Below are 15,703 nucleotides of genomic sequence, written 5' to 3'. Positions count from 1 at the left end.
AACGAGCTGTGTGCCTGGAAAGGCGATAGATGGCGGCTCTGGTCATCCCATACCCTCCCCACTTCCTGTAGCCTACCATTATGAAGGCCTGTAGCCTAAAACGACTCGTTGCCGTTTTGTGACATTAAGCTTTTTTTCACGTTAAGCCCCCCTCCCCCATCCCCTTCTTTCACAAGCAGTGGGGAGCGGGGCACAAAGTAACACTTTTGGTAGACAAAGGAGGGTTCTCCGCTTCTGTCGTTTGGCCACAATCCGTTGCAACCAGGCCAGGACAGATATTTTTAGAGAGGAGAGAGGCGGTGCAGCTCAGATGTCTTCTTAATTTTCTTTATTCTTCAGTAAAAGGTGCAGAACATTATTAAACTTTGACTAACATTTCGATGTGTCGATGTTTTTTGACTAACGAACATCTAAACGTTAGTCAAAGTTTAATAATGTTCTGCACCTTTACTAAAGAATAAAGAAAATTAAGAAGACATCTGAGCTGCACCAGCTGCCTCCCTTCTCTCTAACACTTTTGGCTTTGGCTAAATATTTCTAAAATCATTTGAGTTTCACTAGTCACATGTTTTAACAAACAACACTTGTTATTGAACTAATAACAGACAATTTGACTTTATTTTCCATACGGAGAATACTACTAACACGCCGCATATTTTTGTATTGCAATCATTGTAGCCTACAGTTGTAACAGCGTGTAACAGTCGCTTTTACCCCCCCGGATCGCCATTATAAAGAACGTTTAACGTGGTCCCAAAAACGGCTATCAATTAATCACCAAACGTCTTATAAGCAAGTATTGCCAGGAGCAACACCTTGCAAAAAATGATAATAGGCCTAGGCCTTTATATGGCTCTGCTCCTGCCTAAATTCGAACTCAGAACTACCTGAAAGTTGCAGACCTGTTCTGGAAAACGTGCATTAACCCACTTTCGACCGTCAGACAACGCTTATCTGCTTCGAGTAGGCCTATTGGGTAGGACTGTAGCCTACACTGATTGCTGGGGCACAGTCTTGAGTGACTGAATTCGTTTTTCTTTGTCATATGAATGCTGTCATTTTGTTAACATTACTGTTAAGGAGATGCTGTAGGCAAAGTCTATATTTCAACCTCGTTAGTGTAGTAAAAAAAATCAGAACTATTCACAAGGTTTCTGGGCAGCATATTTATGTTCTGTTAGCAAGCGAACTTCTCATGACTACTGACAAAGTAGCCTACTGCCAGCTGACGAAGCTCTCATTTTAAAACATTACTGAGAGACAGGCACTGTACAATCAAGAAATCTTGCCACTGAATCCAAAACTATGTTTAACATTATGTACAAGGCTTAGGCTACAGTGGACTAGCATCTTGCAGGGGCTGCTAAAAACACAGAGAAATGCACTGAAAACTCGGCCAATCACAGCCCTTGCTGTCGAATGCGCCATCTGGTTCGACCGTGGAACTCCACAGCGGACTATGCTGCCCCCAAGCGGCTGCAGTTGTACTTACATTTCACCATTCATTATGATCGTGAATGAAGTGTCAATTTTTAACTGGGACCCACTGTATGCTAGCTCACAATAATCTTTAAATATGCTTATTACACGGCTCTTCAGAGTGCTGCAGAAAGTTCCATTCACATGAATGGGCCTTTTCAACGTTCGGGCCCATGTTAAATCTACATAAATCACCGGCAAAGCATTTAATCACCGCTGTCAATGGCAACAGGTTTTGTGCTTCTGATTAATGTCTTTCATATCACTACGCAAGGACTGGAACTTCATTCAAATGTGAAAGCAGACGGTTGATCAGCTGTGTTCTAAAGAATGTTTGATTCAAGTTCAGCAGCGTGTGTTGTTGCGAACTATTTGTTTCTCAGCAAATGCCCATGAGCGGTAACAAATAGGCTAGGTTATGTAGGCTAAAAAGTCATATCGTGGGGAGTTTATTATTTTGTTTTGGTAGCAGTATAATAAAGCGGGGATAATGTATAGAGCGCCCGGTCATTACTGTGAAAATAAGTCCCTTCAGGGCGGAACAAGACCCTCGGGCCTGCGCGATAGTGGTCCGGGTTTGCCCTGTCGGGACTTATTTTCCCAGTAATGACCGGCGTATACATTACATTATCCCTTGTTTATTTTGGTCATATCGACTTGATAAAACCAGTAAAGATGGTTGATAAACTGCTCATTTCTTAGAAGTCTGGAGCATTTGGCCTGTAGAGCCTGACCGACATGGGATTTTGAAGACCGATACTGATCGATATTTGAGAGCTTTAAAAGCTGATAACCGATTTATCGGCTGATAGTAATTTTTAACCAACACAATTTAAAAATGTTCTCCCATAACAATTTTGATCAAGGTAGGGCATTATCTGTTTAAATAGGCCTAACTATCTGGTTTCCTAATGAAAGGCTCTTATACAGTACTTTTTAAAAATTAAGTAGTGTATAGTCTTTTCACCTTTTGAAAACTGCCATTGCACAATCTACATTGTGGGCTATGCAAGCAAACGTTTTACTTTACTTTTAGCCTTTGCAAACCTTGCACTTTCTTGCTTGGTGTAAACACCTATGTTGAAATGCAAAAAAAAGAAGACCAAGACTAAGGAGTATGTGAGTATTTGGGAATTAATGTTAGCTCAGAAAACTTGTTTCATATGCTTACATTTATTTTGTGTGCAGTCTTTGTGAGCTTAATGTAACACTCTGTAATGTTTACACTCACTGACGGCACTGACAGAACCACCAAGGACAGTCTGAGCGATGTGACCGTCAACACAAAACAGCAGTTTTAGCAAACAGAACTGTTTTTAAGGATGCATCGTACTTCATGCAACAAACTGTGCAACCAGGAACTGACATTTTAATTTTCTTGTCACCAAGCTAACCAGCATCAAGCTGGCTAAATAGTGTAGCTGAATAACTGCGTTACGTTAACATATCAGACACCTATTCAGCCTGTTGTTCTGTGTGCTATTGTGTAGTTGAATAATTTACCTTTCCAGATTAAATGTCTGTTCTTGGTCTTGGATTTCGTGCGATACATTTCTAATATGCGACTTATAGTCCAGTACGATGCATTTTTTGACTGATGCGACTTATACTCCAGAGCGACTTATGGTCCGAAAAATACGGTAATCTGGTTATTTGCTTTAATGCTTCCTTGAGTATCCCAACTTTGTTTATTCAATGCCCATTTATTCATCTCCCACTCCAAAAAGAAAAATATTCTTGAACGCTATACGTTAGTAATTAGCTTAGTACGTCATGGAAATTCAGTTTTTTTTGTCAGGGAAATGAAGGAAAAGTCAATGAATTTTACATTTGACTTAGAGTGGGAACCCTGAAATGCAGATACCGATAGTTTGGAAAATGCCTAATATCGGCTGGTAATATCAGCTCGCCGATGAATTGGTCGGGCTCTTTCCAACAGTGATATTTGAATTTGCTTTAATTGGGTGTGATCACGGCACAAAAATCATAATCCATAATCCTAAATCAGAAGTAAAAAAATAAGTATAATATTAATGATATTAAATTGTTATTTAAGGTACAAGAATTTAAGGTACAAACGCACACACACACACACACCATTACTACCCCCCACACACACACACACACACACTGACAAGTGAACACTTATACACAAACGCACACATGCACACTCCTTTACATACTCAAAAGTTGCGTGCATGGCAGGGTTTAAAACATGAACTCTCAAGAGTTAATAACAGAGTTAATAACATTACAGCGAGCCATTTGAGATGGGGGACCAAAAATAAGTAGGCTAATTTCATGGTCGATTACGTTGACTAATCGCGGCAGCACTAAAAGTAGGGGATGGAGTAGGAGATTGACAAGCGTGATTTACTTTTGCAGATAGAATGTGCAGGACTGAGCGGAGGCCATATTTTGTGCCGCTTTGCGGTACATCTAGTTTCAGCTGGTAGCACATTGTGGAAAACTAATGAAATATCTTTGTCTTCGTCTTTGCCCAGCTGTTAGAGAGGCAGCGCAGCATGGAGAGCATGGTGGAGCTGCTTGATCTGTATACTCAGCAGGATGAAGCATATGGAGACCTTGTGGAGGCCACCACTGAATTATATCACTACCTGCTCCAACCCTTCAGAGACATGAGGGAGCTGGCTATGCTACGCCGACAGCAGATCAAGGTGATTAACATGGATTCCCTTGTTTACACATATACTGCACCTACCCTGAGTGTTGCATTGGTCGCAATGTTATCTGTTGCTTAAAGTGTAACTCTTGCCAAAATGCATCCGAGGGTGTTTTTGTGAATGTACCGGAGTCAAACTTTCGTTTAACAACATAATTGTGTCCGAAGCGCCACTTTTAAACTTGTTGAGTTGCCGTTTTTGGGTGAAATGGCCTTTTGAATGGGAATCCTAGGGGCAATACTATTTTGATACATGATGGCGTCAAAATCGCTATTTTTAAAACACTAAGAAGGCTCGACACAACATGAAACTTTGATTTAAGTATCATCAGTGCCTCTACACATGAACTCGAGCATTGAGAACATTGTTCGTGTACACAGTTTACTAAAAAGAAAGGTTTTGGACAACTCACTCCTTGTCTGGCAAGATGGCGGCGGGCAGAAAAAAAGAAGAGTTGTTCAAAACCTTTCTCCGAAGACTTGTTCTTCTTCTTCTTTTTATCACAGTGCATGAAAATGCACTGTTCTGTTATCCGAAGTTGTCGGCGTCTTTTTACAGTGCATGAAAATGCACTGTTCTGTTATCCAAAGTCGTCGTCGTCTTCTTTTTATTCCTCCCACCATATTTCTGCGTCTAATTCAGCTTCAACCGTTTAACGGAGAAATTTCATTCAGACTTTGTAGCGTAGGTCCTGAAAAGGACACTTAAGGAATGTATTTTTATATAGTAACAAAAAACAAGCTTATTTTCCCCATAGACTTTGCATTGTCACTATGACATTGCAATGGGCTAATTCAGTTTGATTTGCACCTGTATCAACTGCCAGCTGCTCAACTAGGCCCCCTCAAAGAGCCAATTAAACTGATTGCACCTGTATCAACTGCTTTCTGCTCAACTAGGCCAATTCTACAAGGATATAAGGCATATTCCATCCAACTTTCTATCCAGATATCATCTTCAAACATTCACTCATCCACCCATTAAACTATCTATCAACATCCATTAAACCAATCTGCCTGTCAACATCCATTAAACTTTCTGTCTATCAACATCCATTACACTATCTACATTCAACTTTTAAACAATCTACTGTCTCAGGCTTTAAGCATACAATCTGGCTTTCTTAAAGATGCCCTGGCACACGTATTCCATTACTTTGTGGTAATGTCTGAAGTTCTACCATGGACTCTGTACATTTTTTTGTGGAAAACATGCCTTTGTTACCTTGTTTCAAGCCATTCTAGTGTGGTATTGAAAGCCTGCTTGAAGACTCAGCTCGATTTGCGCCAGTTCTCATTAATATTCAACGAGCTAAGCTGCTTGACTCTGATTGGCTAACAGCTAGTAGGTTTCGTCCATAACATGACCGCCGTTATCAACTAATTTAAGCTTCATGGCATGAACTTAGCTTGGCTAGTGAGTGCTAGCATTGTCCAAATGTGCATAAATAAAACCTGCTAGGCTAGTGAGTTCATTAAACCTGTATAACATAGCACTTCATTGAGTTGACAATTACGTTTTACTTACAGGCACTGGTCGTAGACTGCGATGGTAGCCTGCTCCAGGCTTCAACAGCAACTTTTTTGCAAAGCCTGTGACATTGTTCCAAAAAATAAACTGAAGCCATTTGATCCTCAAGTCTGGGTTCTTGGGCAAAATGCATTGTTTAAGTCCGTTGACATTCAGCCATTCTTGCATAGGCCTACGAAAACTGTCAGAGCTAAACAAATTTTGTGGGCATGGTCTCAACTGGGCGAGCTCATGAATAGTAATGAGCTCATCAATTCCACGTCAATCTGAAGAGCTTTTGCAATTGGCCTAATTTCTCCGCTTATTTCTTTTCAGTGGCTAGAGCTGACAGAGGAGTTAGCTGTTCATTTTCACATTCACGACATAGCACAAACACATATGGACCTAACATGTTGAAAAAAATACAAGTAAAAACGGTTTTGTGTGGCAGGGCACCTTTTAAGACTACAGATCCTGTTCAACTGTTTCCTCTGCCCACAACTTTTTAAAAATAAAACTGAACTTTTGTCTCATAGCTCATCTCGGCTTGTCCCTTGCACTCCGAAATCTGGCGCTAGTTAGCCGATGCTACCAACAGGTTTTCGATGGGGGTGCCTCGGGCATCGGCCTAGCCATGCAAATAAATCACTGTTTTACACCATTTACGAGGCTCAAAGTAGCTCCACACTTCATTGGTAGACTTCCGAGGGCACTGACATTTAAAACGAGACATTGAGAACTTTGAAAAAGTATTAGTAGTTTATTTACAAGACGATTTATACAGACAGTACCTTCAGGAAGTTTACCGTTCGCCGCCATCTTGAATTTAGTCACGATAAGTCAAGCAACGAGTCTATCTAAAAAAAAAAAAAAAAAAGAGTCCTGGCCAGGGATTAAGACTATGGCAGCCGCCAACACCGAAAGTGACTTTAAACCTGTCTATGTGGCTGGCAGTAGTGATTAATCGCACAAATGGCAAATACCATCAGCAACCTGACCCCACATGATCTTAATTATAAAGTTGATTCTGACAGAAGACGGCTTTCAACAAACCCTCACAAAATCATGGTGATTAATTTGATTGATTTTAAGTTCTGGTTAACTACAGAAGTGTAGACAGCACACAGCCTACTGGCACTAGCCAGCATTACATTTTGTCATGTAATGAACTATGTGAAACTTTAGGAACTCCTTCAGAAGAAGCACTTCATGACTTTGACTTCATGTTTTTCCCCTAAGATATCCCTTGAGACAGAGTACCTCGGCCCACGACGTGTGGAGGGGTTGAAGCATGAGGATGAAGACTGGCAAAAGAAGGCTCACACCGCTGCTCTCTCCATTCAGGACCTTACGGTCAAGTACTTTGAGACTACAGCTCGAGCACAGAAATGTAATGACAACACTACAGTGTCCTACGTACACATGTACACAGACTATTGCAGTGTTACTTGCTATGAGACATCCAAATTGATCCAAATGTGATCAGAGTTTTTACCTTTCTAGTGATGTACGAGCGTATGAAGGTTGACCAGCGTAAGTTTGGCAAAGCTGCATGGACTGCAGCTGTGGAGCGCATGGAGAAGCTCCAGTATGCTGTATCTAAGGAGACACTGCAGCTGATGAGGGCCAAAGAGATATGCCTGGAGCAGAAGAAGCATAGTCTTTGTGAAGAGGTACCCATGATGCTCGTCATGGTCAAAGCAGTTACCACCACATCACTGATGTGTGCAAAAATGAATATATAAGTACCATTGTGTCAGAAAATGGCCACTAAAAACACTACTGAGATAGCAGATACTATACAGCAGCATTAGTCAGCAGTTTTTAAAAAGCCTGATTGCTGAGGGAACAAAGGACCTTCTAAACCTTTCAGGGGAGCAACTGGGTAATAAAAGTTGTTTACTTCTACCATTATTTACAAAGATGCTATGCAGAGGATGGTCCTCCCTCATAGTTCTCTGCTCTAAAATGGCCTCCAGAGAACACGGGCTCAGACCAATTATGGAACCTGCATTTTAAGGACTTTGTTTATCCTGTTCCTGTCATCTATTGTCAAGCTGCCACCCCAACAAAGAACAATTTACAAAAGAACACTTCCTAAAATACCATTATTAAAAAAAATATTTTAAATAGGTCTACTGATTAGAAATGACCTAATTTCTCTAAGGAATATAGTAATAAGAATTAGACAATTGAGAAAATTAATGAATATGCATAATGAATGTAGAATGCAAGTACAATTACAATTAATTTATTACAATCATAATAATAAGAGACACAAGTGGCAATTGAGGGGTTTAAATAGCATATGAACATTAAAACCAGTTGTTGTAGAAATCTTGAAGTGCAGTATTTGTGACGGACCTTTAAAACCAAGGGATGGGCAATTGTCAGGAATCAAACCCCGGTGACCATGCAAAGGGTAGCAATGCTACTTTTTTGACATCTTCATTTCAATAGGCTATATCTTAAAAGTGATAAGAGATAGAGACTCTGTAAATTAGAGAAATATTAAGGATGACCCAAAGTTTATTTAGGGATTAAATGTTTATATCTAATTTGCATTTTATGACGTCATATGGTGGCGGCCATCTTGGGTTATAGAATTTTCATGAAAAGTCGCATGTTTGAATGATAAAATGCACCACTTCTTTCCCCCCAAAATGTCCCTCACCTTCTGTATGCTATATTGCACAATACTGAATGCTCAGGTAAATACTAAGTAGTAAACAAACTGTGTAAATCATTACTAATAAATGGCAGAAACAAACCAAATGCATGTACCGGTAGGCTGGCCTTTTGCTGTAGAGATTTTCCATTTACTACATACAGTAGGCACTCTGATTCCATGTATGGGGCACATATATATTATTCAGATGACACACAAACACAAGTAGACAAGCCATGTTTAGTTCAAAAGCTCACTTGCCACGGCAAGGCACAGATCAGGCGTGAGATGACGAGACAAGACGACACAATGTTAGTATTTTTTATGTTTTTGTTGTTGTTTTTTTCTTAGCTGACAAGGACACACACATCACAAGGACATGAACACACAAAAAAGAACACATAGTGTATGTACTAAATGGTCAGGGAAATAGATAGTGTAAACCATTACTAATAAATGGCTGACAATTTTTTTTTATGTAGCAGGCCTTTTGCTGTAGAGATAATGACTCCCTATCCCTATCCATACAGGGCCGGCATTCCCATCATCTTGTGATAGACTATGCATGGCCTAATGGCTCCCCTGCCCAGTGTCACCACCTCTCCTCCCAGCAGCAGCATGGCCAGATCTGCCTCATTCGGCGCCGAAGTGGAGAGAATTTGCGCCAGCTCGGACTAGGCCTACTGTCATTCTCATTGCGACTCCCCACACTGCCTCTGACCCCCTAACTGTTCTATGAGCACCGACCTGCCTAACATACCCAGTGGCATTAGACAAAGGCTCCACCACGTTACTGTCGCCGCTGATTCTTGGAGAGGCACACGGTCAGAAGACAGAAGCTAGCTACATGGACATTAGGCTACCTCCAGCCTCGTTAAGCCACACCACTAACACCCTGCTAACTTCCCGATGAACACTCCGAACCCGTGAAACATTATTCCCACCAGTGACATTGGGCAAACGATTCAACGTTTGTGCTTGGTGTAAGCTAAACTCTCACTTTGTCCAGCTGCATCATTGCAAGGCAGGGACGCATCTGAAGCCTCACTAAACGAATCACCGTCATTTTCTGAAGGCAGATATTCCCCTTCAGAATCAGGGTCCGCGACTAGAAGACCCAGCACTTCATTTCGGGTAAACTTTTTTGATGCCATTAGACGATAATCTAATGCAGGGCTATTCAATTAGTTTGTAATGGGGGCCAGTTCATGAAAAGCATCACAACTGAGGGGCCGGAGAAATGTGGCTTGAAATATGAGTAGCCTCATCACATTAACAGCTGTATACAATGAAGTACAACAGCAGCAATATGGGTGTTCAAATGTTGTATTTTGTACATGCATAACAACATCATTACCCACAGAGCCGGACAGTAACAGAGTACATTTACTTGAGCACAGTACTTGAGTACAATTTTGAGGGATCTGTACTTTACTCAAGTATCATTTTTGGGGAGTACTCATGACTTTACTCAAGTACATTTGAGAGGCATATATTGTACTCTTTACTCCACCACATTTCTATCCATAACCGTTACTTCTTCTAAAAAAAAAAAAGAAAAAAGAAAAATCTCGGAAATCCTCAATTTGTTGTTTCCCTCTCAAACGTGATTGGATTGTGCAGGCGCCACTGATTGGGACAGCCTATCAGCAATCACCTTCAGCTTTCCACCAAAGTCAACTCCATGGTCAGATTTAGATAAGAGACATAACCATGGACGAAACAATGGATGAAGACACAGCAGGTCCATCCCGGGAATGTGCCAAACTGTGGCCCCACCTCACCAGACTATTTACATTTTCTGAACAAGTTAATGATAGTTTTCGCTTCAAGTGTTTCAATTACAAAATAGTATTTTGTATTTGAAATACACATTTTATGTATTAGAAATACTGCCCATCCCTGGCAACATGGTAAAAAGATGAAAATTACTTGATTTTAATTTCAATTCCTTTTACATTCTCCAAGGTATTAACATTAAACATTTTCATAACTCCATGTAGGATGTTTCTGTACATAAATGTAAGCACTGTGGCAGTAGTAATGCAATATTTGAAAAAAAAAAATGTAGGCTACTCTTGTACTCTTGATACTCAAGTACTTTTAAAACAAGTACTTCAGTACTTTTACTTAAGTAGACATCTGACTGTTGTACTTTTACTTGTACTTGAGTAAAATTTAGCAAAGGGTATCTGTACTTTTACTCAAGTAATGAAGCTGTGTACTCTGTCCGCCTCCAATTACCCAGTTGTTGGTGGCTAATATGGAATGAAATCTGTGATAACAGATAACAGTAATGGAATCTGTGCTTTGCACAGTAACTGTTAGGTCCAAGATTTCCAGTGAGTAGCCTACAAACAGGAATCAAACACTGTTCAGGTAAATTAAATGTGTAATCAGTCGCATATGTAGCTCTTCTGACTTATAGGCCTACTTACATTTGACGTTCCCACCATTTAAATGAGATGACCGTGACCTCTAGATTTTTTTTAGCAGTGCAGGCCAGTCATAATTGCCTAATAATAACACGGGGGTCCGGGGATGTCTCCCCCGGGATTTTTTTCTTTTCTGGTTGCTAATCACACTATTTTAACATGTTTTGAGAGGGACAGGCCCATCTTTTTTTTCTGATGCACCTCACGTTACCCCATGCATTAAACCTTTAAAAAATTAGGGGTTAATACAAGGTAAAAAAGTAAATATAAGCACAAATTAGGCGGAGCAACCAAAAAGGCGTCCGAACGCGGCGGCGCCATGGCAACAGAACCGATATAGAGTTGTTCTGTCAAGTGGAAGAGCCGACTAAATATGGATAAGAAATTACAAATATTATAAGAATAACAAATAATTATAGGCTACAGCTGTGTCGGAGACGATAAGATAAACAGCCTATAATTATACAGTTATACTTGCCTTGCACTACAAGTCCATATTGACAAGTAGCTGCAATGTTATAGTGTGCTAACCTCCAGAACCCAACAGCATTCTATTCTAGTATGCTAACCTCCACAACCCAACAGCATTCGAACACTAATGCTTCAAGTGGGATTTGAACTCTCAACCTAAGGATCACCAGTACAAGGCATTATCCCACTGAGCCACTGTCAACCCTACATGTTGGCCATTCACATGGTGAAAATGTGTATTGGTAACACACAATAAGAAAAACTCCAAGAATACATTTTTACAATAAAATGAAGGGCTTTCCTAAAAGAGTACATCTGAAAACTTTTTGAAATTCTGGGGCAATTAGACATTTGTAGAGATGAACACTAATGGATGAAATATAAATATGATAGACGTAATGATGAAGGAAAAATAGTAAACAAAGAAGTTCCCCTAAATCCCGGAATCCCGGAATTCTGATTTTTGGCAACTGATGAGTGTGAATGTTGATTGGCTGATGTCATTCAGGTGCTGTTCAATGGTGTGAATCTTAAATTACCAATAGCATGTCCACATTGCTCCTAAAGCTGTAATAGGGATTTGAACTCTCAACCTAAGAAACACCAGTACAAGGCATTATCCCACTGAGCCACTGACAGTGATACACATTGGGCAGTCACTTTCACTTGGTGAAAATGCGTGTTGATAAACACACAAGAAAAACTCCAAGCATACATTTGACAATAAAATGAAGGGCTTTCCTGAAAGAGTACACCTGAAAACTTTTTGAAATTCTGGGGCAATTAGACATTTGTAGAGAAGAACACTAATGGATGAAATATAAATATGATCGACTTAATGATGAAGGAAAAATAGTAAACAAAGAAGTTCCCCTAAATGTAATAGAGAGTCCCGGAATTCTGATTCTTGGCAACTAATGACTATGTTGATTGCCTGATGTCATTCAGGTGCTGTTCAATGGTGTGAATCTTCAATAACCAATAGCATATGCAGGTTGAGCCTAAAGCTCTACCAGGATTCGAACTCTCAACCTAACAAACACCAGCACTAGGCATTATCCCACTGAGCCACTGACAATCCTACATATTTGGTAGTCACATTCACATGGTGAAAATGTGTGTTGGCAAACACACAACATCAAGAAAATTCCTAGCATACATTTGACAATAGAATTAAGGGCTTTATAAAAAAGAGTACAGATCTGAAAATGTGCACTGTTAATGGTATCCACCTAATAGCGGTTGTATGAAAAAATACTCATATAGGTGATATAGGACTGGTTGGGGTATATATAGGAATATAGGTGGTATAGGTGCCACTGGTTGGGGCAGCCGTAGCCCACTGGTTAGCACTCTGGACTTGTAACCGGAGGGTTGCCGGTTCGAGCCCCGACCAGTGGGCCGCGGCTGAAGTGCCCTTGAGCAAGGCACCTAACCCCTCACTGCTCCCCGAGCGCCGCCATTGAAGCAGGCAGTTGTCTAATTGTGAGGCTTTGTCTAAACATTGTCTGTGAGAATTTTGGTGAAGATTTGATAATTTTTGAAGCCTGTGAAACCTTTTATGATGATTGGCTTTTCTCTGAATTTGTGGCAAAAGTAAACATTTTTAGAGCATAAGACCAGGGTGAAAAAGATGCATCTGAATGTAGAGATTAATATAATGAAAGAATTTTGAGTCTAGGTCAATCTGGTAAGGAGAAATAAGCGTTTTTGACAGGAGCGCCACCTTTGGGTGCAGTAACCCAAATTTTGGGTTATGGGTAGTGGGGGGTACTGGTAATAATACTTGAAAATGTCAAGTTTCTAGGACTTAAGGTTTATAGGAATATAGGTGATCTAGGAAAAAAGGCCTAAGTGGTCTAACTTTATTGGCCTATATCTCTGAAATGGAACAAAATATCAAAATTCTGAGCGATAACGTTTGTGAGGCTTGGTCTAAACATTGTCTGTGAGAATTTTGGTGAAGATTTGATTATTTTTGAAGAGTGTGAAACTTTTTATAATGTTTGGCTTTTCCATGAAATTGTGGCAAAAGTAAACATTTGTAGACCATAACACCAGGGCCAAAAAGATGCATCTGAGTTTCCAATAGCGCCACCTTTGGGTGCAGTACCCCAAATTTTGGGTTATGGGTAGAGGGGGGTACTGGTAACCATACCTGAAAATGTCAAGAGTTTTGGAGATACGGTTTAGGCTGCAGTATTACTTTTACAGAATTTTGGCAAAAAATGAACGGTACAGAAACAATAGGGGCAGCTACGCTGCTCGGACCCCTAATAATAATGATAAAACTTAAGAAGAACAATAAGTATGCTGCTTTGCAAGAACAAATGCCCCAATTCTGTTTCCTCTTCCATATTGGCATTAAAAGGGGTTTATTGTTCACAAGAAACGTGGTTGTTCCATAGTGGGGTGTGTATGGAAACTGAGAAGTTAGACTTGAGGATTTCATTTGTCTTCCACCATGCTGGTAATGATGTATTGATTGTACAACTATCGTAACCTATAGATTTTTTAATAGTTTTATCCATAAATAAAAGGTTCTGCAGTCTCGGCCCTTGAGTTAACGTATTTTCAATATCTAACCAAGGAGGATTGTCAAACTTAATCCAATGGCAAACATGTAGAAAAATAATAATGAAAATTTGGGGCTCCAAGTCCTCCACTGTGTTTTGGCCTCTGAAGCGAGCTTAAACTGATTTGTGCGTTACCCCCTTTCCAGTAAAATCTGGTGATGGCGCTATTAAGGGAGGAGAACCATCCAGAGGGAGGGGTAACAGTGATCATGGACAAAAGATAATTTACTCTCGGAAGGATATTCAATTTATTGGTGGAGACTCGTCCGAGTAGGGATAATGGCAACTTATTCCACCTTTCAAGGCTATCTTTGATATCCTGCAGGAGGGTGTTATAGTTAAAGGATAATTCCGGTATTTAGCACTTTGAGTCCCTTTTCTGGTTTGTTTTAGATGAACTAGAGTGGTGGACACCGACATTTTGACGATTGGTCCTGTCTCCACTTTTCTGACTCATTTTGAATCGCCTTTACTGCTTCAGAGTGGCTGCCTACAGGCATGCACAAACATGTCCTTAAAACAACCCTTAACGTTCATTTTCACCTTTAACGTTCATTTCAAAACTGTAACTCACTGAGTGGTTAGTTAGAAAAGGGACTAAAAGTGCTAAATACCAGAATTATCTTTTAATCTTGAATAGATCATTCAGGTTAGAAGGTACTTGAATGCCGAGGTACTTAATTACTTTGGAAGGTTCTTTAAAAGGGAGATTCCACTCCTCAGCCTTCCAAACCATGTCTGCTGTGTCTGATACTGACAATATTTCGGATTTTGACCAATTGATAATATCCTGACACATTGCCATAGTCTTTTATCAGCTTGTGGATCAGTGGGAGTGATGATGAGGGGTTGGTAATATATAGTAAGATATCGTCTGCATAAAGACTTATTTTGTGGTGATAAGACTCGGATGTTATTCCTGATATCTTTCCACATTGTCTAATGCCAGCTGCTAGGGGTTTAGTAAATAAGGCAAATAGCATTGGGGATAGGGGGCATCCTTGCCAGGTACCCCTTTGTAACTGGAATGGTTTGGAGATTACTCCATTGGCTATTACTAAGGCCTGTGGTGAGTTATAGATTGTTTCTATCCAATTGATAAAATAAAGGGGGAAACCAAATTATTTTAATGTTGCAAAAAGGAAGGACCATTCTACTCTGTCGAACGCCTTTTCAGCGTTGAGGGTGGCTATGATGAATGGCGAGTTGGATTTAGTGAGGCTATTCCTGTGGGCACTAATTAGATTAAACAATCTTCGGGTGTTATCTGATCATCGCCTTCCTTTAATGAAGCCTGTTTGGTCTAAATGTATTAAAGGTGTGATTACTGACTCCATTCAAGTTGCTATCACTTTGCTGATGATTTTAATATCTACATTAGTTTATTACTCAGACAGCCTATTTCCACTTGAGAAACATTGCCAAAGTGCGGCCCTTTTTAACTCAACAAGATGCAGAAAAACTAATTCACGCCTTTATCACTAGCAGGTTAGACTACTGCAATGCACTTTTCACTGGTCTTCCCAAAAACATCTAAAGAAATTGGCACTCATACAGAACTCTGGCTAGACTTTTAACTAAGACTAAGAAGAGAGAACACATCACCCCTGTGTTGGCTGAACTGCACTGGCTCCCTATTTCCTATAGAATTGATTTTAAGGTTATGTTAATTACTTACAAAGCTCTGAATGGCATAGCACCTTCATATATCTCTGAGCTTTTAATATCTTATCAACCACAAAGGAAACTTAGATCATCCAATTCTAATCTTTTAATCGTACCCAAAGTGCTCCACAAACAAAGTGGAGAAGCTGCGTTTATCCATTATGCCCCAAACTATGGAACACCCTGCCTCTGTACATCAAGCAGGCGAAGTTCAGT

The 15,703-nt window shown here is 40.1% G+C and overlaps 1 protein-coding gene across 2 annotated transcripts in view; it reads left to right on the top strand.

Annotated features, from left to right (window-relative positions):
• The window catches only part of jmy (junction mediating and regulatory protein, p53 cofactor), a 70,131-nt gene that overhangs the window by 16,764 nt on the left and 37,664 nt on the right, over positions 1 to 15,703 (top strand). For both annotated transcript variants that reach the window (XM_048258586.1, XM_048258585.1), the window contains exons 2-4: positions 3,984 to 4,157; positions 6,912 to 7,062; positions 7,176 to 7,345. In XM_048258586.1, coding sequence (XP_048114543.1) covers positions 3,984 to 4,157; positions 6,912 to 7,062; positions 7,176 to 7,345 — 495 coding nt within the window. The remainder of the gene's footprint in view (positions 1 to 3,983; positions 4,158 to 6,911; positions 7,063 to 7,175; positions 7,346 to 15,703) is intronic.

This window comes from Alosa alosa, chromosome 12 (genome assembly GCF_017589495.1).
Source record: "Alosa alosa isolate M-15738 ecotype Scorff River chromosome 12, AALO_Geno_1.1, whole genome shotgun sequence".
Taxonomy (NCBI): domain Eukaryota; kingdom Metazoa; phylum Chordata; class Actinopteri; order Clupeiformes; family Clupeidae; genus Alosa; species Alosa alosa.
The sequence above is the reverse complement of the archived record's forward strand: the minus strand, read 5'-3'. Positions and strand labels throughout refer to the sequence as shown.